Source organism: Pseudophryne corroboree, chromosome 9 (genome assembly GCF_028390025.1).
Source record: "Pseudophryne corroboree isolate aPseCor3 chromosome 9, aPseCor3.hap2, whole genome shotgun sequence".
Taxonomy (NCBI): domain Eukaryota; kingdom Metazoa; phylum Chordata; class Amphibia; order Anura; family Myobatrachidae; genus Pseudophryne; species Pseudophryne corroboree.
Genome location: NC_086452.1, coordinates 33,857,880 through 33,884,155, shown reverse-complemented (window position 1 = coordinate 33,884,155; position 26,276 = coordinate 33,857,880). Strand labels below are relative to the sequence as shown.

General features: G+C 49.6%; 1 protein-coding gene across 4 annotated transcripts in view; it reads left to right on the top strand.

The window, feature by feature from the left end:
• Positions 1 to 26,276, top strand: part of IL23R (interleukin 23 receptor) — a 120,596-nt gene that overhangs the window by 21,277 nt on the left and 73,043 nt on the right. For 3 of the 4 annotated variants that reach the window (XM_063939132.1, XM_063939128.1, XM_063939129.1), the window contains exon 2: positions 24,411 to 24,527. In XM_063939132.1, coding sequence (XP_063795202.1) covers positions 24,455 to 24,527 — 73 coding nt within the window. In that variant the 5' untranslated portion in view covers positions 24,411 to 24,454. Of the gene's footprint in view, positions 1 to 1,524; positions 1,555 to 24,410; positions 24,528 to 26,276 lie in introns of those variants that run through there. The other variant, XM_063939131.1, reaches the window with a different exon arrangement.

Sequence of the window (26,276 nt, the reverse complement as noted above, 5' to 3'; positions counted from 1 at the left end):
TTACTGGCATATAATTCCACACATTAAAAAATGGAGAACAAAAATGTGGAGGGTAAAATAGGGAAAGATCAAGATCCACTTCCACCTTGTGCTGAAGCTGCTGCCACTAGTCATGGCCGAGACGATGAAATGCCATCAACGTCGTCTGCCAAGGCCGATGACCAATGTCATAGTAGAGAGCATGTAAAATCCAAAAAAAATAAAGTTCAGTAAAATGACCCAAAAATCTAAATCAAAATCGTCTGAGGAGAAGCGTAAACTTGCCAATGTGCCATTTACGACACGGAGTGGCAAGGAACGGCTGAGGGCCTGGCCTATGTTCATGGCTACTGGTTCAGCTTCAAATGAGGATGGAAGCACTCATCCTCTCGCTAGAAAACTGCAGTGCCACTCCTAGATGGGCCAGGTATTTGTGTCGGCCACTTGGGTTGCTTAGCTTAGTCACACAGCTACCTCATTGCGCCTCTTTTTTTCTTTGCATCATGTGCTGTTTGGGGACTATTTTTTAAATCTGCCATCCTGTCTGACGCTGCAGTGCCACTCCTAGATGGGCCAGGTGTTTGTGTCGGCCACTTGGGTCGCTTAGCTTAGTCACACAGCGACCTTGGTGCACCTCTTTTTTTCTTTACATCAGGTGCTGTTTAGGGACTATTTTTTTGAAGTGCCATCCTGTCTGACACTGCAGTGCCACTCCTAGATGGGCCAGGTGTTTGTGTCGGCCACTTGGGTCGCTTAGCTTAGTCATCCAGCGACCTCGGTGCAAATTTTAGGACTAAAAATAATATTGTGAGGTGTTCAGAATAGACTGGAAATGAGTGGAAATGATGGTTATTGAGGTTAATACTATGGGATCAAAATTACCCCCAAATTCTATGATTTAAGCTGTTTTTGAGGGTTTTTTTGTAAAAAAACACCCGTATCCAAAACACACCCGAATCTGACAAAAAAAAATTTCAGGGAGGTTTTGCCAAAACACGTCCGAATCCAAAACATGGCCACGGAACCGAATCCAAACACAAAACCCGAAAAATGTCCGGTGCACATCACATTATATATATATATATATATATATATATATATATATATATATATATATATTCAGTATGATATACCTGCGCACAGGATGCCAAATGTCTGTGTCCCAACATCGGCATCCTGAGCGGTGGAATGACGACAGGGGGGTGAGCGCAACGAAGCCCCTTGCATTTATGCCTCATGCGCAGTTTGCTAAAAACCGTGAGACGTGGCTGCCTTCACTCTTTCGTGCAGCTCAGAATCAGGCCGATAGTCTGTGTGGCGACTAGCTGTTGGTCCGCTCTGCGTGCCGCTGCACAGGATAGAAGGTCCTCACAATTCAGGTCAGGTCTTGTGTATCTGGTGCAGAGACTCATCTAAAGGTTACATTTGGAGTATTGAGGTCACCTTTTGCATTGCATCCGTGTCCCAGATTGTAGATACGAGACAGGGGGTAGGCGGGTTATAGAGATGACTAGATAAAAGGAACCTTTACTTCATCAGTGCAAGATACAACTCTGCCTGCTGACTGAAGATCAGGTAAGTCTCTGCATTCACAGAACCTTGTGTTCCAATATTATTATATAATAGACGCAAGTACAGAGCGAGCATTGTATGGTCCATAAATAGAGTCCGGAAACTTCCTACTAAGATGTCAGTGTATTTTCTGGTTATTTTCATGCAAATATCAGTATAAAAACTAAAAAAACAAAGTCTGATTTATCAACGAGTTTTATCACACACAACGAGTTTTAAAACTCGTATGTAATAAATGGTGCGCCAGCCAATCAGCTCCCAACTGTCATTTTTTAAAACTTATGACAGGAGTTGATTGGCTAGAGCACCATTCATCATAGTTTTAAAACTCATTGCATATGATAAAACTCTTGGATAAATCAGACCCAATAAGTTACCTGTGACTTGGCTTTAAAGCACGAAGTACAGAAAAGTGCAAGTCCCTATCTCTGCAAAATACATATATATATTTTTCTGCCTTTTCCAATGATGTGACCAAAGTGCAAACATACAGACCGCAGCTCTACAAAACCAAGAGGGATTACCTGATTACATTATACAGTATATAAAAGTAATCTGTTGCTGAGCAACCACTTGTATTTATATCTGTGTATATATTGCCCACAAGTTCTTTTTATTTTGTGCCATTGTGGCGATACCTGCAGCGTTCATGCTTGATATAGTATGGAAATGCCGATTAATAATATAGGGGGAGATTTATCAAAGCTTGGAGAGAGATAACGTGGAGCTTGGAGAGAGATAAAGTATCAAACAATCAGTTTCTAACGGTCATCAATCTATAAATGCTTATACTTAGCGATAGTCCCCACAAAACACTAAGGGGGTCTGTGTACTATGCGTTGGAAAGAGATAACGTATCAGCCAGCTCCTGTCACAAAATAAAAGTTTTCATTACGCTCGAGTCCTTAGAATTTAACTTTTTAAAACTAGTTTTCTCCTATTGTGTTGTACAGTAATATCTTCTGTCAGTTGGAGCATCTTCCCCCAGCAGCTATATAAAGATAATAAGCGATGTGTTTGCAAACTTAGTTATATTTAATTTTAGCCAATATAAAATCTGTTCATAGTTCTCCTTTAATTAATATTATCAGTAGTTATCTGCCAATAGATATTTGTCAATGTTATTATTTGTCAGTTCTACATCATCTCCATAACATAAAGGGGGTCATTCCGAGTTGAATGCTAGTGAAAAATATTCACAGCGCAGCGATTAATTGAAAACGCGTCACTTCTGCGTATGCAGTGCAGTGCGCACGCGCAACGTACTTTCACAACGGGCAATGTATTTTTACACAAGGTCTAGCAACGCTTTTCAATCGCAATGGCAGCCGCAGAGTGATTGACTGGAAGAGGGCGTTTCTGGGTGTCAACTGACCGTTTTCAGGGAGTGATCGAAAAAACGCAGGCGTGCCAGGAAAAATACAGGCGTGGCTGGCCGGACGGACGGCGTGTTTGTGACGTGTTTGTGTTTAAGGTGATCGCAAGCGCTGAGTAGGTCTGGAGCTACTCAGAAACTGCACAATATTTTAATGTAGCCGCTCTGCGATCCTTTCGTTCGCACTTCTGCTAAGCTAAGATACGCTCCCAGAGGACGGCGGCATAGCGTTTGCATGGCTGCTAAAAACAGCTAGCAAGCGATCAATTCAGAATGACCCCCAAAATCTCAAAAAATTCTAGGAAACTTTTAGCTGTTTAGTGGTTGTAGAACTGTAAGTCCCAGCATGCAATGTCTGACAAGACCTGCAGTGGCATGCTGGAGCTTATGGTTCCACAGCCACAGGAAGTCCCCTTGTTGAGCGCTTGTGGAATAGAACAAGACACAAGGCGCATTCACTGACCAAAACCACAGCAAATAAATCTGTTGCTAAATGGGAAATATGGCTGTGAGCTTGTGTCACATGGTCTGTGATATGCAGGGGTGCAGTTATAGGAAAAAAAGAACAGTTGGAAACAATAATCTCAAACTGTAAATTCGGCGCTGAATAGATGAATGCGTCTCTATTTTTTTATTTTAATTAAAGCAGCTGAGTAAAAACAGCTTGCAAATTTCTTAGAACAAAAAAGGGTAGATTACTCTGCGCTATAAATACTGTATAAATTGAATGTGTGGTCTGTCATAGAGAATGATTGACTCAGTGGGACTCAGCGTGGAAAAACAAAGTTGCTTTATCCAAACTATTTATAAACATACCACATGTAACAAAAAATGAAATTACACTTATGCCGCTTTCAGATCGCAAATGCCGGATCCTACCCGGTAAGAGAAACGTGTACTTACCGGGTGGGATCCGGCATTTGCGCTCCGTTGCTGGCTTTCCGACCCGGCAATATACCGGGTCGGTTGCCATAGCAGGCGGAGGGCGCAGCAGCAGCAGGGGCGGGGGTGGAGGCGGCGACGGGAGATGAGCTCATCTCCTGCGCCGCCTCTGCCTATGCTGTGAATGGGAGCCGTGTCGCATCGGAACGGCTCCCATTCACACTGCGCCTGACCCGGTAATCAACCCGGTAAGAACGCTTCTTTTTTACCGGGTTGAATTACCGGGTCAGGTGACCCGCTAATTCAGAATTGGACCTTTCCCATCGCACACGGACCCGTTTCGACACGGCAATATGCCGTGTCGATACCGGGTTTTTAGTGCGATGTGAAAGGGGTATTAGTATCAAAGTGATTATTCTTACAGAGGAGGTAGTAAGTATGTAATGAGCACAAGCTTAATAATAAGCAGATGGATTTAACCAATATCTCTTTGGGTAAGCAATAATAATAAAACATCAGCAGTTATAGGGCCTCATTCATGTTTGTACGCTATGGGTGATGTTCACGCGACGGACCGTTTATCGGCAGATTGCGCATGTGGTAAGGTGCTGCTGCAATCCCGCTTGCAGTGAGGATTTCATGGGAAAGTGATGGACAGGAAGTGACCGTTTGGAAGTGTTAACACGCAGTGGTTGGGAAAATGCAGGGAATTAGGCTATGAAAGAAAGCGTTTGATTGGTTCTTATATAGGCCCATATGTTATAGCCTGCGAGTTGCAGGAACCGGTGTGATTGCGGCGATTTAGCCCGTAGTGGCAATAATGTAACCGTCCTGTTTTTGTCTTTTAAATGATTGCTGCTGTAAATCTGCAGAATTGCGCAGCCAGTTCCCGCCACCTGTATTATCTATTAGTAAATAACACCCCCCAGATCAGTTCTATGTGTGGCTTTACATAAAAGCAAAGTATGCACTGTGGAAATACAGATATTATACAGGAATGTGACCTGTAGCAGATTATTTGTGTACTATTTTCTGCTTTTAACCAGAAACCACTGTAACCTACTCAGAGAGATTTGTACTTTGCGGGCTGACCAAATTATATATATATATATATATATATATATATATATATATTTATTTGTAAAGCCTTCTTTTCCCTCCATATCTGCAATCAATAACAGTCTTCACAGACACAAAGGGATATATTTCAACGTGAAGGTACTAATACAACCAGGAAACTATAACAGCGTTATATAACATGTATCTCAATTCTAATATTACAGTTGTAAAGCACAACGGAATTTTCTGCGCTATATAAGAAATGTAATAAATAATACTGAAGAAAATATATATATATATAAGGGTGCGTCGGGGGATCGTTTGGGAAACAAACGGAAGGATAATGGAGGGGGGGGGGGGATTCAATTCCCAACATCGAAGTCGTGTGCGGTTACGTAAGAGTACATGGCGTCCTGCCGGCATCGCAAGTTTTTCCTCACACACCACAAGGGCCCGCTGTGTGCGCAGGCGGACATCTGGTCAATGCCCAGCGGCACTTTCCACACAATTGATTTTTTCCCCAGTGCAGCAGATCACTAGGGGAGAATGAACCAGTGTTTATTGGAATGCAGCCTGGCCTATCAATTCACTAGGAGCCAATGATGTCACTTGTTCACCTAACACAGGGTATACGTTACAGGCAGTGGTGGAACTACCAGTGGTGCAGCTGGTGCACCAAGGGGTCCGTGGCTGCGATCTCTCTCTCACTTCTCCCCGGATCACATTGTCCAACTCAATATAGGGAGAATGTGTTAGTGGTGATTACCAACCACCGATTCCCCAGCCGGGCTGCGCGAGAGGAAGTGTGTGCTGGGCCCCTGTCTCTCCCTGCCTCCCTCATTGCCACAGCAATAGCATCTAGTGCTCTGTAGCCGAATGACGTTGTTGCCCTGGGTGCTGATCGGGGAGGGGGCAGCACTGCATTCAGGAGGGGATTCATGCTGCTGGTGGCTGAGCTTGAGGTAAGTGACAGGAGTAGATGCAACCAGGGTGAAGTGTGAGGCTGCGGGGGAGAGGGCCTGATAAGTGTCATAGAAGGACTCAGGCTTTCAGGGCACTTTCCTGTCATGCCATGGGCAGAGGGGGAGGGTAGGGGAGGGGCGTGGTAATGAGCTTGAGCTCTAGTCACTCTCTGCCTCCCACTGCCAATCATTGCCTCTCTGCCACCCTTTGCCTCTACCAGTCACCCACTGCTTCCTGCTGTCACTCACTGCCACCCACTACCGCTCCCACTCATGCAATGCCTCTCCTTGTCACCCTTTGCTCCTCCCTGCCACCCCGTGGCTCCTGCTGCACCCACTGACAATTTCAGCCTTCCCAGTCACACTCAGCCTACCCGTCACCCACTACTTCCTGCTGTCAACCACTGTCACTGTCTGCTCCTCCCTACCACCCTCTGGCTCCTGCTGTCACCCCCATGACATTCTCAGCCTCCCCCTGTCACCCACTGCCTCCCCCTGACACCCACTGCCAACCTCTGGCTCCCACTGCCATTCTCAGCCTTCCCAGTCACACTCTGCCTCCACTGCCCCCTGCTGTCACCCTCTACTTCCTGTGGGGCTGAAGATGTGGAGCCCAGGGCGTATTTTTGCACCTAGGCCTACCACTCACAAGTTCAGCCTCGGATTACAGAAGATGTATATTTAACATAAAATATAAATCCAGCGATCCGATAACAAAAAACTTGTAGCATTCACAAATACACGTGTAAAGGTTATTCCACTGCGGGAGCACTCTGTGTGTCTGCTTGTGAGGAGTTGCGTGCTCTGTGGCTGGATCTTGCTATTCTCAGCCTTTATGCGCTACTGAGTGGGAGTAACTGGGCGACAGCAGCGCTATTTGCACTCAGGATAATCCACTGACTAAGGGGGACATTTACTAAGCAGTGATAAGAGTGGAGAAGTGAGCCAGTGGAGAAGTTGCCCCATCAACCAATCAGCAGCTCTGTATCATTATATAGTATGCAAATTATGGATGTTACTTCAGTGCTGATTGGTTGCCATGGGTAACTTCTCCACTGGCTCACTTCTCCGCTCTTATCACTGCTTAATAAATGTCCCCATAAATCTTAAATAAAACAAAGCAAAAAAGTGACTAAATCTAAATGTAAAATCCTTGTCAGAGGACACTGGAATTAACACTGGAAGTAGGGTGTTAAATTAAATGATGTGTTCTAAATAATGTGCAGAAAATAAATATGACCTGCTTTGAGGGAAATAGGATTGTACATTGCACTTGTTTGTTCCAACAAGCTTAAGGCATTAATTTGTATATGATATATGGTAGCACTACGGTAAGTCAGACTCTGTATGTAACACATTCTCAGCCTACTGAGCACAGATGATATATAGGAGCACTGCGGTAAGTCAGACTCTGTATGTAACACATTCTCAGCCTACTGAGCACAGATGATATATAGGAGCACTGCGGTAAGTCAGACTCTGTATGTAACACATTCTCAGCCTACTGAGCACAGATGATATATAGGAGCACTGCGGTAAGTCATACTCTGTATGTAACACATTCTCAGCCTACTGAGCACAGATGATATATAGGAGCACTGCGGTAAGTCAGACTCTGTATGTAACACATTCTCAGCCTACTGAGCACAGATGATATATAGGAGCACTGCGGTAAGTCAGACTCTGTATGTAACACATTCTCAGCCTACTGAGCACAGATATATAGGAGCACTGCGGTAAGTCAGACTCTGTATGTAACACATTCTCAGCCTACTGAGCACAGATATATAGGAGCACTGCGGTAAGTCAGACTCTGTATGTAACACATTCTCAGCCTACTGAGCACAGATGATATATAGGAGCACTGCGGTAAGTCAGACTATGTATGTAACACATTCTCAGCCTACTGAGCACAGATGATATATAGGAGCACTGCGGTAAGTCAGACTCTGTATGTAACACATTCTCAGCCTACTGAGCACAGATGATATATAGGAGCACTGCGGTAAGTCAGACTCTGTATGTAACACATTCTCAGCCTACTGAGCCTAGATTACTAAACACATTCCGAGTTGATCGCTAGCTGCCGTTGTTTGCTGCGTAGCGATGAGTGAAAAAAATGGCTAATCTGCGCATGAATATGCACTGCGCACGTGCGTCGTATGGGTACGAAGTTCTATGTGGTTTTGCACTGGTTCTAGCGACTATTCCAATCGCACAGCCGATCGCAAGGAGACTGACAGGAAGAGGGCGTTTCTGGGTGGCAACTGACTGTTTTCTGGGAGGGTTTGGAAAAACTCAGGCGTGGCCGGGCGCTTGCTGGGCGGGTATCTGACGTCATTACCGTGTCACTCGTCGCATCAATCATCGCACAGGATAAGTAACTACAGGGCTGGTCTTGTTCTGCACAAAATGTGTTTGCAGGCGCTCTGCTGCACAGGCGTTCGCATTCCTGCATAGTCGCCCCGGTGGACGGCGACTATGCATTTGCACGGCTGCTAAAAACTGCTAGCGAGCGATCAACTCGGAATGACCCCCACAGTTAAAAGGTATGCAAACCTCTCAAGGGAGTTTTAGAGAAATGTTTTTCAGCAAAATCCATTACTAGATCATTAAAATGTTATGACTAAAACATTGACTAAAATGAAAACTGAGATCCACTGACTAAATCTTGACTAAAATGAAGCAAAAAAAAAAAAAAGAAAAAGACTAAAATGTGACTAGCATAAACCAGCTACAATTCTAAGGAAGCGACTAAGATTAAAACTAAATTGAAAATCCTTGTCAAAATGAACACTGCCTACTGTACAGTACATCATCCTGCAAATGGCAATCACACCTTTGTGCAGTGGTCACAGGAATGCAGTGTGGTTTGTGCGAGACACCCATCTGTGAGGTGTGGTTACGATGAAGCGACTCATAGTTATTTATAATTATAGTGTCTGAAATACTTAATCATTTTTTTATCTCTACCCCCCTTCCCTCTCCCCGCCATTACTGGTCAGTGGCCCAGAAATATAATGCTCTACACTACCTAGGACCCGATTGCACTAGAGCTGGGTCTGTCAACCTTAGGGCTTATAGGGCGGGATGTACTAAGCAATGCATCTACAATGCAGTACATCCCACCTCTTATTGCATACATACCTTTCGGGTATGTACATGGAAATGCGGTTATGACCACAAAGGACAGCTCACCCGATAAGACCTGTCCTTTGCGATCACTGGATTTTCAGGTTTTGGACCCGGTAGTCCTTCTGAGCATGTGCAGTGTGAAGCGGGGGTGCTAGGAGGGATCAGATTGGATCCCTCTCAGGGCTAATGGCAGCAAAAGCTGGTGTTAATTGTCGCATCCAAATCCCGGGGCCTGCACCATCAGGGGCAGGCAACGTGTGATACTCCGACTGCTTTGGAACTACACCTCCCAGCAAGTCTTGCCACACTTTTAGCATGCACTAACAGGAGAACTGTAAAAGAGCATGCTGGGATGTGTGGTTCAACAGCAGATGTAGTGCCACACGTTGCCTATGTTCTAGGAAACTAAATCCAAAACCACCAGGATCAGACGTCTTGTTTATCATTAGAACTGATGGCAAAAAAAGAGAGAAAAAACATTATTAATAACTTTTTATATTTTCACTCAGACATTTTAAATGTTACGGATGCTAAAAATATAGGATTTTTTTTTTCTATTTGTACATTTTACATTTTCTAATAATATTGATGGTGAATTAGCAAGGTTTAGCAATCCAATGTACACCTATGGACAGGCATACTGTACTTTTGGGCCTATTCCCAGGTGCAGGCAGTGCCAATGTTGAATGCAGGGCCGCAATTTTTTTTTTTTTTTGCCACGGCACACGTGCAGCGATTGAATAGTGATAGCACACACAGATGATTTATACCAAAAATGTGTGACAGGTAGTCACAATTTGGGGGAGGTAACGGGAGCGTGAAAAACGCAGGCGGGTCAGGACCATTTTCTAGGCGTTCCCAAGTCAACCTCTGTGTCAGTCCCTTTCATACTGTTAGGTCATACTTACCTACATTTTAATTCTCCTTTCCGGGAGAAGCCCGGAGAGGAGACGCAGCAGGTGTCTTCGGGGGGTGGGGCCGGACTGACATCACTAAGCCCCGCCCCCACATCGGGAAATGCCGCAATTTGCGGGTCCGCGGGAAGGGGGCAGGGCTAAAATGACGCGATTTGCATCATTTTAACCCCTTCTCCACCCGACGGAACCTGCGAATGCGGGAGGTTATCTCTCATCCTGCTCGCATCACTAGGGTGCGAGCAGGATGCGGGAGACCTGCCCACTCTACCCCAAAAAACGGGAGCCTCCCGCAGCTTCCGGGAGAGTAGGCAAGTATGTGTTAGGTGTTATTTCCAGAACTACCATACTCAGTGACTGACAGGGCATAATAGCTGTGTGACAGGGGGGAGACCGATGTCACTCACTATCCATCTAACTTTATAATTTATTGTGGCTACCTGATCGCTACAGTGTGTTTTCGCACAGCGGGCAATCAGGTTTGTACTGCGCAGGCGCTGCAGTACGCCGGCGCATGCCAGAGATGCTATCAGCATCTCAGCCCAGCGATCGCCTCTGCCTGATTGACAGGTAGAGGCGGTTGCTGGGAGGGAGGGGGCGGGCCTGCGGTGTTGGTCCGCCGTTTTGGGGGCACGGTCCGGGCAACGCAGGCGTGCCTGGACCGTGCGGGGGGTGATCCGCAGCGGATGTATGATGTCATACGCAGCCCCTGGGCCCCCGGAGAGCGACGGGTAGCTCCCTGCCAGCATGCAGGAGCTGCGCTGGTAGGGAGCTACTCTTCAGGTACAAAAGCATCGCCGCTGTGCAATGCTTTTGTAACTGTGCGTGTGGGGAGGGCTAGACATGTGGGGCGGACTAACCCTGTGCTGGACGTCCCCCCGCATGTCAGGGTGGCTGATCGTAGCCTTGAACAGCTACGATCAGGTCTGAAAGAGGCCAACTGAGCGATGAAATGACCTTGAGAACATTCAATTTTCACTGTACATACTGCAGATTTATTCCAATCTGAACATTTATGTGTCCCAAGATCGCCACAGAGGTGACATTTCTAATTGACCTATCGGCAGAGAGATTATTGGAAATTCATAGATACTACAAAACCTGCACAATATGGGCTCATTGTTTTGGACAAATGGGGGTAAATTTACTAAGATGGGAGTTCTATCTAAGATGGGATATTTGCTCATAGCAATTAGATTCCAGGTATTATCTTCTAGAAGGTGCTAGATAAATGAGAAGCAGAATCTGATTGGTTGATGTGGGCAACATACCATCTTAAATAGAACTCCCATCTTAGTAAATATACCCCACGGCGTGCAGCGGCAGGTCAGATCCTATCACCGGCGCCAAGACGGGTGCAGCGCACACACTCAGATTAATATCAGACCGAGCAGGCAAAAAATGGCTACAACTGCATGCTATCATAGAGAAGATAATGCAATCTGCTCAGTACTAAGGCAATCATTAGGCAATAAGTGATACTGCAGAGAAATATGCCAGGCAGAATAAAGTCTATTTCGGCATTGATAAAAAAAATATCAAATATTTTTATTTTTTAAAATTTTTGTTCTTTTTTGAGGTCTGCATTTCCTGTGATCACATCTTGTTAAATTTCCCTGTCTGATAATGATCATGTTTAATTTCAGCTCGAAAGATGTAACCGGCATCTGCTGCTGTATGGAACTTTCTTTTTTCTATACATTTCAGAGATAAGGTTACTAGAAACTTTGGAGTGCGTCATGAATGATTATCGGTCCCAAGATCGTCGCTTTTTTGTTTTATTTTTACATTTTAACAGTTGTGCCATCCAATGTGTGAACGTTGATTCGCAGTATTTAGCAGGACTCGGTCACCTCTACCATTTTCTTTACCTTTGGCGCTACTCGTCTTCCTCTTCCCTTTGGCTAACCAGTGGCTACACTGTAATGTACAGTATGTAGCAAGCAGATTATATTTTCGGCTAAGAAGTTGTTTTGCAATTAATGCATTCTATTTTCTCTGACGTCCTAGTGGATGCTGGGAACTCCGAAAGGACCATAGGGAATAGCGGCTCCGCAGGAGACTGGGCACAACTAAAGAAAGCTTTTAGGTCACCTGGTGTGCACTGGCTCCTCCCACTATGACCCTCCTCCAAGCCTCAGTTAGATTTTGTGCCCGGTAGAGGTTGGATGTACACTAGGGGCTCTCCTGAGCTTCTAAAAAGAAAGTATATAATTAGGTTTTTTATTTTACAGTGAGACCTGCTGGCAACAGGCTCACTGCAGCGAGGGACTAAGGGGAGAAGAAGCGAACCTACCTGCTTGCAGCTAGCTTGGGCTTCTTAGGCTACTGGACACCATTAGCTCCAGAGGGATCGACCGCATGGAACTGGCCTTGGTGTTTGGTCCCGGAGCCGCGCCGCCGTCCCCCTTACAGAGCCAGAAGAGGTCCGGAAAATCGGCGGCAGAAGACATCAGTCTTCACCAAGGTAGCGCACAGCACTGCAGCTGTGCGCCATTGCTCCTCATACACACTTCACACTCCGGTCACTGAGGGTGCAGGGCGCTAGGGGGGGCACCCTGAGCAGCAATAAAAACACCTTGGCTGGCAAAAATACCACAATATATAGCCCCAGAGGCTATATATGTGAAAATTACCCCTGCCAGAATCCATAAAAAAGCGGGAGAATAGTCAGCGAAAAAGGGGCGGAGCTATCTCCTTCAGCACACTGGCGCCATTTCTCCCTCACAGCTCCGCTGGAAGGGAGCTCCCTGGCTCTCCCCTGCAGTCTACACTACAGAAAAGGGTAAAAAAAGAGAGGGGGGGCACTAAATTTAGGCGCATTACATATAACAGCAGCTATAGGGGACATAATTCAGTTAGTCCCTGCATTATATAGCACTCTGGTGTGTGCTGGCATACTCTCACTCTGTCTCCCCAAAGGGCTTTTGTGGGTCCTGTCCTCTGTAAGAGCATTCCCTGTGTGTGTGCGGTGTGTCGGTACGGCTGTGTCGACATGTTTGATGAGGATAATGATGTGGAGGCGGAGCAGATGCCTATAGAAGGGATGTCACCCCCTGCGGGGCAGACACCTGAGTGGATGGGCTTATGGAAGGAATTGCGTGCACGTGTCGACTCCTTACACAAAAAATTTGACGACATGCCAAATGCGGGACAGCCGGCTTCTCAGCTCGTGCCTGTCCAGGCGTCTCAAAGGCCATCGGGGGCTCTAAAACGCCCGCTACCTCAGATGGCAGACGCGGATGTCGACACGGATACTGACACCAGTGTCGACGACGATGAGTCTAGTCTAATGCCCACTAAGGCCATTCGTTGCATGATTGAAGCAATGAAAGAGGTGTTACAAATTTCTGATATAAACCCAGGTACCACTAAAAAGGGTATTATGTTTGGGGAGAAAAAACTACCCGTAGTTTTTCCCCCCCATCAGAAGAATTAAATGGTGTGTGAAGAAGCGTGGGCTTTCCCTGATAAAAGATTGGTAATCTCTAAGAAGTTACTAATGGCGTTCCCTTTCCCGCCAGAGGATAGGGCATGTTGGGAGACACCCCCTAGGGTGGATAAAGCGCTCACACGTTTGTCTAAAAAGGTGGCACTACCGTCTCCGGATACGGCTGCCCTCAAGGAACCTGCTGATAGAAAGCAGGAGGCGATCCTGAAGTCTGTATATACACACTCAGGCATTATACTTAGACCAGCTATTGCGTCAGCATGGATGTGCAGTGCTGCCGCTTCGTGGTCAGATTCCCGGTCAGAAAATATTGACACCCTAGACAGGGACACTATTCTGCTAACCATAGAGCATATAAAAGACTCAGTCTTATACATGAGCGATGCACAGAGGGAGATCTGCCGGCTGGCATCTAAAATAAGTGCATTGTCCATTTCTGCTAGGAGAGGCTTATGGACTCGCCAGTGGACAGGGGATGCAGATTCAAAAAGGCACATGGAAGTTTTGCCTTATAAGGGTGAGGAGTTATTTGGGGATGGTCTCTCGGACCTAGTTTCCACAGCAACTGCTGGGAAGTCAGCATTTTTACCCCATGTTCCCTCACAGCCTAAAAAGGCGCCGTTTTATCAGGTACAGTCCTTTCGGACTCAGAAAAACAGGCGTGGAAAAGGCGGGTCCTTTCTGTCCAGAGGCAGAGGTAGGGGAAAAAGGCTGCAACAAACAGCAGGTTCCCGGGAGCAAAAGTCCTCCCCCGCTTCTTCCAAGTCCGCCGCATGACGGTGGGGCTCCACAGGCGGAGCCAGGTACGGTGGGGGGCCGCCTCAAAAATTTCAGCGATCAGTGGGCTCGCTCACAGGTGGATCCCTGGATCCTGCAAATAGTATCTCAAGGGTACAAACTGGAATTCGAGGCGTCTCCACCCCACCGGTTCCTAAAATCTGCCTTGCCGATTACTCCTTCAGACAGGGAGGCTGTGCTAGCGGCAATTCACAAGCTGTATTCCCAGCGGGTGATAATCAAGGTGCCCCTACTTCAACAAGGATGGGGTTACTATTCCACACTGTTTGTGGTACCGAAACCGGACGGTTCGGTGAGACCCATTTTAAATTTGAAATCCTTGAACACATACATAAAAAAATTCAAGTTCAAGATGGAATCGCTCAGGGCGGTTATTGCAAGCCTGGACGAGGGGGATTACATGGTATCCCTGGACATCAAGGATGCTTACCTGCATGTCCCCATTTACTATCCTCACCAGGAGTACCTCAGATTTGTGGTACAGGATTGCCATTACCAATTCCAGACGCTGCCGTTTGGACTCTCCACGGCACCGAGGGTGTTTACCAAGGTAATGGCGGAAATGATGATACTCCTTCGAAGAAAGGGAGTTTTAATTATCCCGTACTTGGACGATCTCCTAATAAAGGCGAGGTCCAAGGAGCAGTTATTGGTGGGAGTAGCACTCTCTCAGGAGGTGCTACACCAACACGGTTGGATTCTGAATATTCCATAATCACAGCTGGTTCCGACGACACGTCTACTGTTCCTGGGTATGATTCTGGATACAGTCCAGAAAAAAAGTGTTTCTCCCGGGGGAGAAAGCCAAGGAGCTGTCATCTCTAGTCAGAGACCTCCTGAAACCAAAACAGGTATCGGTGCATCACTGCACGCGGGTCCTGGGAAAGATGGTGGCTTCTTACGAAGCAATTCCTTTCGGCAGGTTCCATGCCAGAATCTTTCAGTGGGACCTGTTGGACCAATGGTCCGGATCGCATCTTCAGATGCATCGCCTAATAACCCTGTCTCCAAGAACCAGGGTGTCTCTGCTGTGGTGGCTGCAGAGTGCTCATCTTCTAGAGGGCCGCAGATTCGGCATACAGGACTGGGTCCTGGTGACCACGGATGCCAGCCTTCGAGGCTGGGGGGCAGTCACACAGGGAAGAAACTTCCAAGGACTATGGTCGAGTCAGGAGACTTCCCTACACATAAATATTCTGGAACTAAGGGCCATTTACAATGCCCTAAATCAGGCAAAATCCCTGCTTCTACACCAGCCGGTACTGATCCAGTCAGACAACATCACGGCAGTCGCCCATGTAAATCGACAGGGCGGCACAAGAAGCAGGATGGCAATGGCAGAAGCCACAAGGATTCTCCGATGGGCGGAAAATCACGTACTAGCACTGTCAGCAGTGTTCATTCCGGGAGTGGACAACTGGGAAGCAGACTCTCAGCAGGCACGACCTCCACCCGGGAGAGTGGGGACTTCATCCAGAAGTCTTCACGCTGATTGTAAATAGATGGGAAAGGCCACAGGTGGACATGATGGCGTCCCGCCTAAACAAAAAACTAGAGAGATATTGCGCCAGGTCAAGGGACCCTCAGGCGATAGCTGTGGACGCTCTAGTGACACCGTGGGTGTACCAGTCAGTTTATGTGTTCCCTCCTCTGCCTCTCATACCAAAGGTACTGAGAATAATAAGAAAACGAGGAGTAAGAACAATACTCGTGGTTCCGGATTGGCCAAGACGAGCGTGGTACCCGGAACTTCAAGAGATGATCTCAGAGGACCCATGGCCTCTGCCGCTCAGACAGGACCTGCTGCAGCAGGGGCCCTGTCTGTTCCAAGACTTACCGCGGCTGCGTTTGACGGCATGGCGGTTGAACGCCGGATCCTGAAGGAAAAGGGCATTCCGGAGGAAGTCATTCCTACGCTGATTAAAGCCAGGAAAAATGTAACTGCAAAGCATTATCACCGCATATGGCGGAAATATGTTGCTTGGTGTGAGGCCAAAAAGGCCCCAACAGAGGAATTTCAACTAGGTCGATTTCTGCATTTCCTACAAGCAGGAGTGACTATGGGCCTGAAATTAGGCTCCATTAAGGTACAGATCTCGGCTCTGTCGATTTTCTTCCAGAAAGAACTAGCTTCACTACCTGAAGTTCAGACGTTTGTGAAAGGAGTGCTGCATATTCAGCCCCCGTTTGTGCCTCCAGTGGCACCTTGGGATCTCAACGTGGTGTTGAGTTTCTTAAAATCACATTGGTTTGAGCCACTTAAAACCGTGGATCTAAAATATCTCACGTGGAAAGTGGTCATGTTATTGGACTTGGCTTCAGCCAGGCGTGTGTCAGAATTGGCAGCTTTGTCATGTAAAAGCCCTTATCTGATTTTCCATATGGATAGGGCGGAATTGAGGACTCGTCCTCAGTTTCTCCCTAAGGTGGTATCAGCTTTTCACTTGAACCAACCTATTGTGGTGCCTGCGGCTACTAGGGACTTGGAGGATTCCAAGTTACTGGACGTAGTCAGGGCCTTGAAAATTTATGTTTCCAGGACGGCTAGAGTCAGGAAAACTGACTCGCTATTTATCCTGTATGCACCCAACAAACTGGGTGCTCCTGCTTCTAAGCAGACTATTGCTCGCTGGATTTGTAGCACAATTCAGCTGGCGCATTCTGCGGCTGGACTGCCGCATCCTAAATCAGTAAAAGCCCATTCCACAAGGAAGGTGGGCTCATCTTGGGCGGCTGCCCGAGGGGTCTCGGCTTTACAACTTTGCCGAGCTGCTACTTGGTCAGGGGCAAACACGTTTGCAAAATTCTACAAATTTGATACCCTGGCTGAGGAGGACCTTGAGTTCTCTCATTCGGTGCTGCAGAGTCATCCGCACTCTCCCGCCCGTTTGGGAGCTTTGGTATAATCCCCATGGTCCTTTCGGAGTTCCCAGCATCCACTAGGACGTCAGAGAAAATAAGATTTTACTCACCGGTAAATCTATTTCTCGTAGTCCGTAGTGGATGCTGGGCGCCCATCCCAAGTGCGGATTGTCTGCAATACTTGTACATAGTTATTGTTAACTAAAGGGTTATTGTTGAGCCATCTGTTGAGAGGCTCAGTTGTTTTCATACGGTTAAACATCTTAGTGATATTTGGTGGACCCCTTTCTTTGAAAGTAAAGCATTCATAACCAAGAACCAGAAATAACGACACTGAGACTTGAATTTTGGCAGAAAATTGCTAGCTATTTATTTGTCCCTATCCATTAGGAAACCTGTAATAAAGAAATTAATTTAATATGCCGCTCCAGCTGGCATATGGTGGCGGCCCAAAAGAACGGCTCAATTAATCTAAATTAACCTTAAATAACTAACCCTATAAATTTACTAAAACTTACCATAAACCGGTAATAGGTGACAACTCAACCCCCACAGTGACTACCCACCGCTCCTGGGTGCCCTGCCGCTGCCTTCCCGGACGGGTGGTCAAGCGGCCATAAGTCGATGGAGGTGAGTGCACCTAAACCACATCAAACTGTAAAAACACTACAGTTTTCCCTACAATACAAAACTGCCGTTCTTTTCCGCCAACAGCGAAAGACTCATCCCCACAGTCTTTCGCACCGCCACCATAAACCTACCCTAACTCCTGCAAAGCGAAACCTAGATCCTCCAGAAAAAACATCATCCCCTCATTGGATAGATGTACTCCATCGCGCCGGAAAAGGTGGCTGTCTCTGAACCGTATCCTCGGGTGGCGAACCACCCTCCCACCGTGGGACAGCACCCACTTTGCCACCGCTCCGTTCACCTTTTTCCGGGCCTCATCAATCTGGCGCCCATCCGCCACACCCCTCCAACACAATCTTGGCACCATCATGGAAAAAACCAACACACAATTGGTCCATGCCGCGGTCACACTTGCCAGATCCTGTATCATGGCCCACCGCAGATCCAAGGATGTCCTCTTCCCCAGGTCGTTGCCACCTAGATGGACAACCAAAACCCTAGGGACTCCATGCTTGCTGGCCTGACTCACTAACCTACTCCTCAGCTCACCCCACATCATTCCTCGCCAGCCAAGCCATCTGACACCCTGTGTTCCTAGCAATGCCTGAGACCCTTCCGAGGCCACCAACCTGGCCGCCCAGTAAATGTAAGAGTGGCCAACCACCCAAATGGGCAAATAGTCTTCGAACCATCCTGAAGGGAAAAAGAGGGGTAGAATTGATTACTAAGAGGCTTATTAATTGTTTGTACTGAAGGATCTGCCAAAAAGAAAAACTTTATATCTCGCTATTGCAGCAGTCATGGCCTAGCCGACTGCACCCTGTTCCGTTTCCAATTTAAAGCTCAATTAAAGACACAAAGGGGGAAGATCAAATAAAACAAACAAAATAAAAAACAGGGAGGGGGGGGGGTATAAAATGGGAAACACATGTAATAACTCAGCTGGAGGTGAAACGTAAAGACCTGCTGAGGGACTCTGATTAGACCAGATTAGCCGAATTGTAGATTAGAATTCAGTCCGTCAAGTCAGGCAAAAAATCGCTAATAACTCCAGACCCCCGCTGCCGACTCATGCCAGCAACGGCGAGTAGCTAATCCCTGAGTAGGATAAAAAAGGGGGGAACACCAACATACGCACAACACCATAAAATCACAGAACTGGAACAACATAATATATTGCAATTTAAACAAAGCACCAAGCGCAAACCGACTTCTCATGTGACGGGGCGAATATATCGTCTGTAACTTGACGACTTCCATCGCCCCACCGCCTGGATTTCAGTTCTGGAGCAACCCGCCGCAGCCGCCGACGTCGCTGCGCCTATGCGAAAGGAGTGAGTACCGAAAGCAGTGGGTGGGAGGCCCAAACCCGCCAAACAACGACTCAGCATCCAACGAAACTGGTATTTCGTGACTGGCAGCCCATCATAATGCAACAGCCAAGACCCCTCCTTAACGGGTCGCACCACCACATATTGCATGGCCAGCCCCACCGGGCAAACGCTCTCCTCCAGCGCTGGAACCATTGTAACCCAGCGCCCTCTCCCCACTTGATCCGTCTTGGAGCGCCGCAATCTGCATAGCAAGGACCTCTCACCCACTACCACGTCCCCGACCAGCATGCGCGAATCTGCTTTCTTGGAAGGCGCTACCAACTCAGAAACTCGAAAGGCCCCGTGGTACGCCACTGAGAACGCCAAACTGAACAAAAGCGTCTCAAACCTGGACGACGCGACTCGCCCTACCGCCTTGATGACGGCCGGCAACAACGCCGCATCGATGGGCCGCCTCCTATCCGGTGGCGACGGCGCAACTCGCGCCCACCCTTTCATTGCCTTCCGCAGAACCTCGCTTTTTGTTACGTCAGGGACGCCTCGCAGCTTGCAGAAAAATGAGATGCCTGCCAAATACCGCGATACCACTGCCCGTGACCTACCGGAGACGTAAAGCTGCCACATAAAAGAAAGCATCAGCCGATGCCTGCTCTTACCTTGATGCTGACGCCCTTGGACAAACTCCTCCCATTCACTCCAAGCTTGTCCGTAAGCCTTTAGCGTGGCCGGCGCGATTGACCGCAACGCTAGACCCTCCAGTCCGGCCCGATCACCTGCCAAACATAACCAGGACAGTGAAAACCTAGCTCTTCGGCCTCAGGTGCCAAATCCCAAAATCTCTCCCACTGTCCACGCGACAACGCGTCTGCGATTCCGTTTTCCAAACCGGGCACGTGCTGCGCCCGGAACCATAGGTTCCTACGCAAGCATGTCAAAAGCAATTGTCCGAGTACCCGCAGCACCACTAGCGATTTCGCCCTCTGGTTATTAATCGCATGCACCACGCCCAGATTATCGCACCTGAACACTATGCTGCGGTTAGCCAACCGATCGCCCCAAACTTCCAACGCTACCATAATGGGAAAAAGCTCCAGCAGCACCAGATCTCTTGTAAGACCCTCGCTATGCCAGTTTCCCGGCCAAGATGCCGCACACCACGATCCCTCCAAAAAACAACCGAATCCCGAGGCACCTGCAGCATCGGTAAAAAGCTGCAAACTCTCGCTGTCAACGGCTGGCGCTTGCCATATGCTCACCCCGTTGAAATCCTCCAGGAACGAAGCCCAGACGGCCAAATCCCTTTTTAATTCAGAGGACAATCGAACGAAATGATGCGGCCTGGCACACCCCGCTGTTGCCCTTTCGAGCTTCCTGCAGAAAACCCTGCCCATCGGTATTACCCGACAAGCAAAGTTCAGCATACCCAGCAAGGACTGCGCCTGCCGCAGCGTGACTTTACGCGAGCCGTTGAAACGGCAAATAGTTTCGCGGAGCTTTGACACTTTGTCCTGGGGCAGGCGACACTCTCCCGCCACTGTGTCAATTTCAATCCCCAAAAATGATAGGCAGGAGGCCGGACCCTCCGTTTTATCCCTGGCTACCGGGACACCGAAGTGGTAAAAAAGGGCCCGTGTGCTAAACAGCAAGTCGCTGCACCTTGTGTCATTAGCTGGCCCCGCGCACAGGAAATCATCGAGGTAATGTGCAACCCCGTGACCGCCTGACGCCGACTCCACGCACCAATGAAGAAAAGTGCTAAAGCGCTCGAAAAACGAGCATGAAACGGAACATCCCATCGGCAGACATTTGTCGATGAAATACTCCGCCCCAATCCGGAAACCCATAAAGCGAAATGAGTCCGGATGCAATGGCAGTAATCTAAAAGCTGACTCAACATCAATCTTAGCCATGAGGGCCCCGTTCCCGTAGCCGCGGACCATCTCCAGCGCCTCGTCAAATGACTGATACACCACCGAGCAATGAGCCGGTGGTATTGCGTCGTTGACCGATGCCCCTGGCGGGTAAGAAAGATGCTGAATGAGCCGAAAAGCGCCCGGAGTCTTCTTTGGTACCACCCCGACCGGGGAGATGACCAAGTCATCCACCGGGGGTGACTTAAACGGCCCCTCCATCCTGCCCAACCTGACCTCCTTCTCCACTTTCTCCCGTAACACAGTCGGCAAGGCTTGGGCAGACTGAAGGTTCCTGTGCGCGCGCACGGACACTTCGCTTGCAACAGGCAAGCGAAAACCGAACTTAAAACCGTCTAACAAAAACTTTGCATCCCTTTTATAAGGATACAGACCCAACCATTTACCCATCGTTTCCAACTTAACTGGCGTTGGTGCTCTGCTGAGCGATCCCGCTCGCGGCCTGCTTAGGGTATGGTTGTTTCCCCCGATTGCCTTGTCGTCCCCCTTTGAAACAAGAGGAGGCTGGGTGGGTTCCACCGCACTGCTGGCAAGAGTGGCGAAAACGACACTGTTTGCCATATGAACATGTTCCGCTGTTAAAAGCGAAGCATTTCCCCCGAGGGGCAGACCGCCCGCCCATGCGAACGGCCAATCCGCCTGTCTTGGCAAATCCCCCGTCCGCGCCCGTTCCCTGCGCTGACGACCCCCCGCGACGCCCACCCGTTCCCTGTTTCTGGGTCTCCTCCTCCCGCTGGGATGCCCGGGTCACTTTGAGCCAGACCTCCACGTCTTTGAACCCAAAGTCCATGACCCGTAACCCGTCCTGCTTCTCCCGAAACTCTTGGTCATATCGCCGCCATTCCGAGCCCGAGGATGTGCGCTGCATGTCGTGCACGAGATGAAGGTACCGGATGATATTCATGTGCTCTTCCGGCCTGTCCTCCAAATAGCAAGCCGCAAACACCCAAAATCCGGCCAGCCAGTTATCAAAAGACCTGAAAGCTTCTGCCCCCATGCCCTTCGTAGCGGCCGCCGCTTTGTAATCCTTCTTCATGGCCTTAGTCAAACCGAATAAGTCCACAAAGTCACCCCTACGTATCTTTTTGCGGCAGCTGTCTCGCAGCCCCCGCATAACTGCGGTGTACTCGCAGCGCACTACCCCCGGCAGATCTCGCCTCTTCTTTGCCCTACGCTCCTCTTCACTAATTCGCCTGCGCCGCTTACGCCTCTTCTGCTGTTTTGCTGCCCTTTTGGCAAGTTTCTCGGCCTCCTTCCTTGCCCTAGCAGTACTATCAGCGTCAGACGCTTGCGACGCCAAAGAAGAGGAGGAGGAGGAGGAAGAGCTACGCGAACTCGAGCTCGCGGTGGAAATTGATATAGACTGTACCAACTCACCGGATGCCATCGACCTCTCCGACCCGGATTCTTCGTTGTCTTCATTCCAATCATCGTCAACCACAAAGTCTGCCGAATCCCTTTCACCTCGGTCCTCTGTGGAAGACAAAACAGAAGAGGGCCCGGCCCGCGCTTGCGGCGCACGCCGGGCACCCCGTGTGGAATGCGCAGTGACCGTGCGCCCCTGCCGCTCCCGGTCTGATCCTAGCTCCAGCTCCGCTGCGGCGGCCCCCAGCTCTCGGCAGGCTCGTGCCACTCGCTGCACCGCTGATGCCTTTCGATTGCCTGACCCCCTGCGTCCCGCAGCCTGGCCGAAATCTGCCATCGCCCTAGGGGAGGCCACTGCAGCTAATGGCCCCAGAGCCTCCACCACCGTGGCCAGCGCCGACGCTATGGCCCCAGGAGGATCCCGTGCGGCGCGACCCCCGGAAATGCCGCCCGAAGGACGACCGGTCCTTGGTTGGGCGCGAGCCCGCGCCCACCGACCGCCCGATGCGCCCCGGGGACCCTGCCCCTCATGCTCTAATCCGAAGGCAAGTGCCCCCCGGCCGGCCCAGCCGCTCTCCGTCTCCGATCCTTCCCCTTCCCTATCCAGGGAAGCAGAAGAATCCCCTGGACCTGGGGAGGACCCGCTGTCGTGCGCAGCTGCCCGTGCTGCGGCCCTGCGGCCGCTGACCCATTCCCTGTCTCCCCTCATGCCGCTGCGTCCTGCGGTAGTCACAGGGACCTGCTGCCCCCCCGAGTGCGCTCCCCCGCGTGTCACCGGACCCGCGGAGAGCGCACCCGCATGCTGCTCTCGGCCACCCCTTGTATCTCCTGCTGTGCCCCCTTCTCCTAACGACCTCCCCTGCGCCCAGCGCTGCCTAACCGAGGCATACGCTGCACCCCCCTAATGGGCTCCCTCTCCCTGCCGAATTCCGGCATCTGGGGAGAAGAAGCGGGTGGCCCCTGTGATGTTGGCGCCGCTGCGCGCGCACGTGTGCGGCCAGCGGCATCCGGAGCGAGCGTGGGCGCGCGCGCACGTCGAGCGCGCGTCCCACGCCCTCCCGCCATCGGCCTCCCGCACTGATCCTCCTCTTCGGCCGCCGCGCGAGGTTCCTGCATAGTCCCCGCGCGGCGACCGCCAGCTCCCTCACTCGTCCTCTCCCCCCGCCCGGTTCGAACATTCGGCCGTGGCGAGGAAGGAGAGCCAGTGCCCGCCGCTCCTGGGCGCCCCCCGCGGCGCGCCCGCGGGCGCCCGACATGATCCCGGGCTCGGCGGCCCCCGGAGGGGACGGCCGCCGCCCGCCGATCCTCGAGCGGCCCGAGGGGACCCCTGGTCCCCCACGCCGCCCCCGACCGGCCGGAGTGCCCGGCCCAGCACCCGGCGGCGAGCCGGCCCGGGACCCGTCCGCGCTGCCCGCGGCCGCGTTCGGTGAGGCCCTAGGGGACGGAGCCCCGTCCCTCATGCCGCCCACTGCCGCCTCAGGGCCCGCTCGGCCGTCCGAACCACGGTACCGAGCCGGGGCCCTTAGCACGCGCTGGGGGCGAGACATATCAGCAGACCAAACAATACCAGGAGGGAAGGAGGATAATCACAATAGTAAGGAGTTACTCTGGAGTGGGGAATCACTAAAGTGAGGATCAGTCTATGTATTAATTGCACAGCAAGAATCCCCAATAAAAGCAAAATTTGCTGGCACTGCAGCACTCACCTAAAGCAAATCCCAAGAGACTTAAAATGGCCTCACCTTCCATATATATATCAAACCCTCCCCCTAAAGAAGGCTGTACTTTCCTCACAGCTAGGTCCACCCCTCCCCAGATGTTTAACTCTTTTCTCTCCTATGCAGTCAATGCTCTCTCCTAAACTGGGTATAGTATCACGAGTTATACGGTGTGATTGGTGTGGCTGGTATGAGTCTTACCCGGGATTCAAAATCCTTCCTTATTATGTCAGCTCGTCCGGGCACAGTGTCCTAACTGAGGCTTGGAGGAGGGTCATAGTGGGAGGAGCCAGTGCACACCAGGTGACCTAAAAGCTTTCTTTAGTTGTGCCCAGTCTCCTGCGGAGCCGCTATTCCCCATGGTCCTTTCGGAGTTCCCAGCATCCACTACGGACTACGAGAAATAGATTTATCGGTGAGTAAAATCTTGTTTTATTTTACAGGACTGAAAACAGGACTCCCGTTCCCTAATTTGCGGCAATCTGATATGGGAACCAAATTCTCAGAGTGGAATATTATTTGGATAATTCATATATTTACTACAATGGAAGCTTTAAGAGGTCATAAATGTTTTTTTTGTTTGTTTGTTTTTTTAAGTATTTTTAATCAGTATCTTGTTACTTTAACAGTATTCATGTATACCAGACAGGCATAATGGGGTTCAAATATTTTCATTCATAGACTTAGGGGTACATTTACTAAGCAGTGATGAGAGCGGAGAAGTGAGCCAGTGGAGAAGTTGCCCATGGTAACCAATCAGCACTGAAGTAACATCTATAATTTGCATACTATAAAATGATACAGAGCTGCTGATTGGTTGATGGGGCAACTTCTTCACTGGCTCACTTCTCCGCTCTTATCACTGCTTAGTAAATGTCCCCCTTAGGGAGATATTCAATTTTCAGCTCCTGGTTTAGGAGCCCAGAGCTATTTAATTACTACCCGCGGTAAGCTCGGAGGGTGCGCTTCATTCAGATTTCTCTTCGTACCTCAGGAGGGTGCAAACAGAACTACATGTTAAGTGCAGCACTCCTTGGGGCTTACTGAGTGCAGTAATTGCATAGTTCCGGGCACGTAACCCAGAATCTATGCTATACCACGGGTTTACCGCAGGATGTATTTGACTAGCTCCGGGCACTTAACCTGGGAAGTTAAGCATGCTGTAAGTAATGCATCTAATTGAATCCACCCTTAACATGTTTAAAAAAATATATATTTCTCTATCGTCCTAAGTGGATGCTGGGGTTCCTGAAAGGACCATGGGGAATAGCGGCTCCGCAGGAGACAGGGCACAAAAAAGTAAAGCTTTACTAGGTCAGGTGGTGTGCACTGGCTCCTCCCCCTATGACCCTCCTCCAGACTCCAGTTAGATTTTGTGCCCGAACGAGAAGGGTGCAATCTAGGTGGCTCTCCTAAAGAGCTGCTTAGAGAAAGTTTAGTTTAGGTTTTTTTCTTTACAGTGAGTCCTGCTGGCAACAGGATCACTGCAACGTGGGACTTAGGGGGAAAGTAGTAAACTCACCTGCATGCAGAGTGGATTTGCTGCTTGGCTACTGGACACCATTAGCTCCAGAGGGATCGAACACAGGCCCAGCCGTGGAGTCCGGTCCCGGAGCCGCGCCGCCGACCCCCTTGCAGATGCTGAAGCGTGAAGAGGTCCGGAAACCGGCGGCTGAAGACTCCTCAGTCTTCATAAGGTAGCGCACAGCACTGCAGCTGTGCGCCATTTTCCTCTCAGCACACTTCACTGGGCAGTCACTGAGGGTGCAGAGCGCTGGGGGGGGGCGCTCTGAGAGGCAAATATAAACCTTATACAAGGCTAAAAATACCTCACATATAGCCCATAGGGGCTATATGGAGATATTTAACCCCTGCCTGACTGGAAAAATAGCGGGAGAAGAACCCGCCGAAAAAGGGGCGGGGCCTATCTCCTCAGCACACGGCGCCATTTTCTGTCACAGCTCCGCTGGTCAGAACGGCTCCCAGGTCTCTCCCCTGCACTGCACTACAGAAACAGGGTAAAACAGAGAGGGGGGGCACATTAATGGCTATATATATATATATATTAAAGCAGCTATAAGGGAGCACTTAATATAAGGATATCCCTTGTATATATAGCGCTTTGTGGTGTGTGCTGGCAGACTCTCCCTCTGTCTCCCCAAAAGGGCTAGTGGGTCCTGTCTTCATTAGAGCATTCCCTGTGAGTTTGCGGTGTGTGTCGGTACGTGGTGTCGACATGTATGAGGACGATATTGGTGTGGAGGCGGAGCAATTGCCAAATATGCAGATGTCACCCCCCAGGGGGTCGA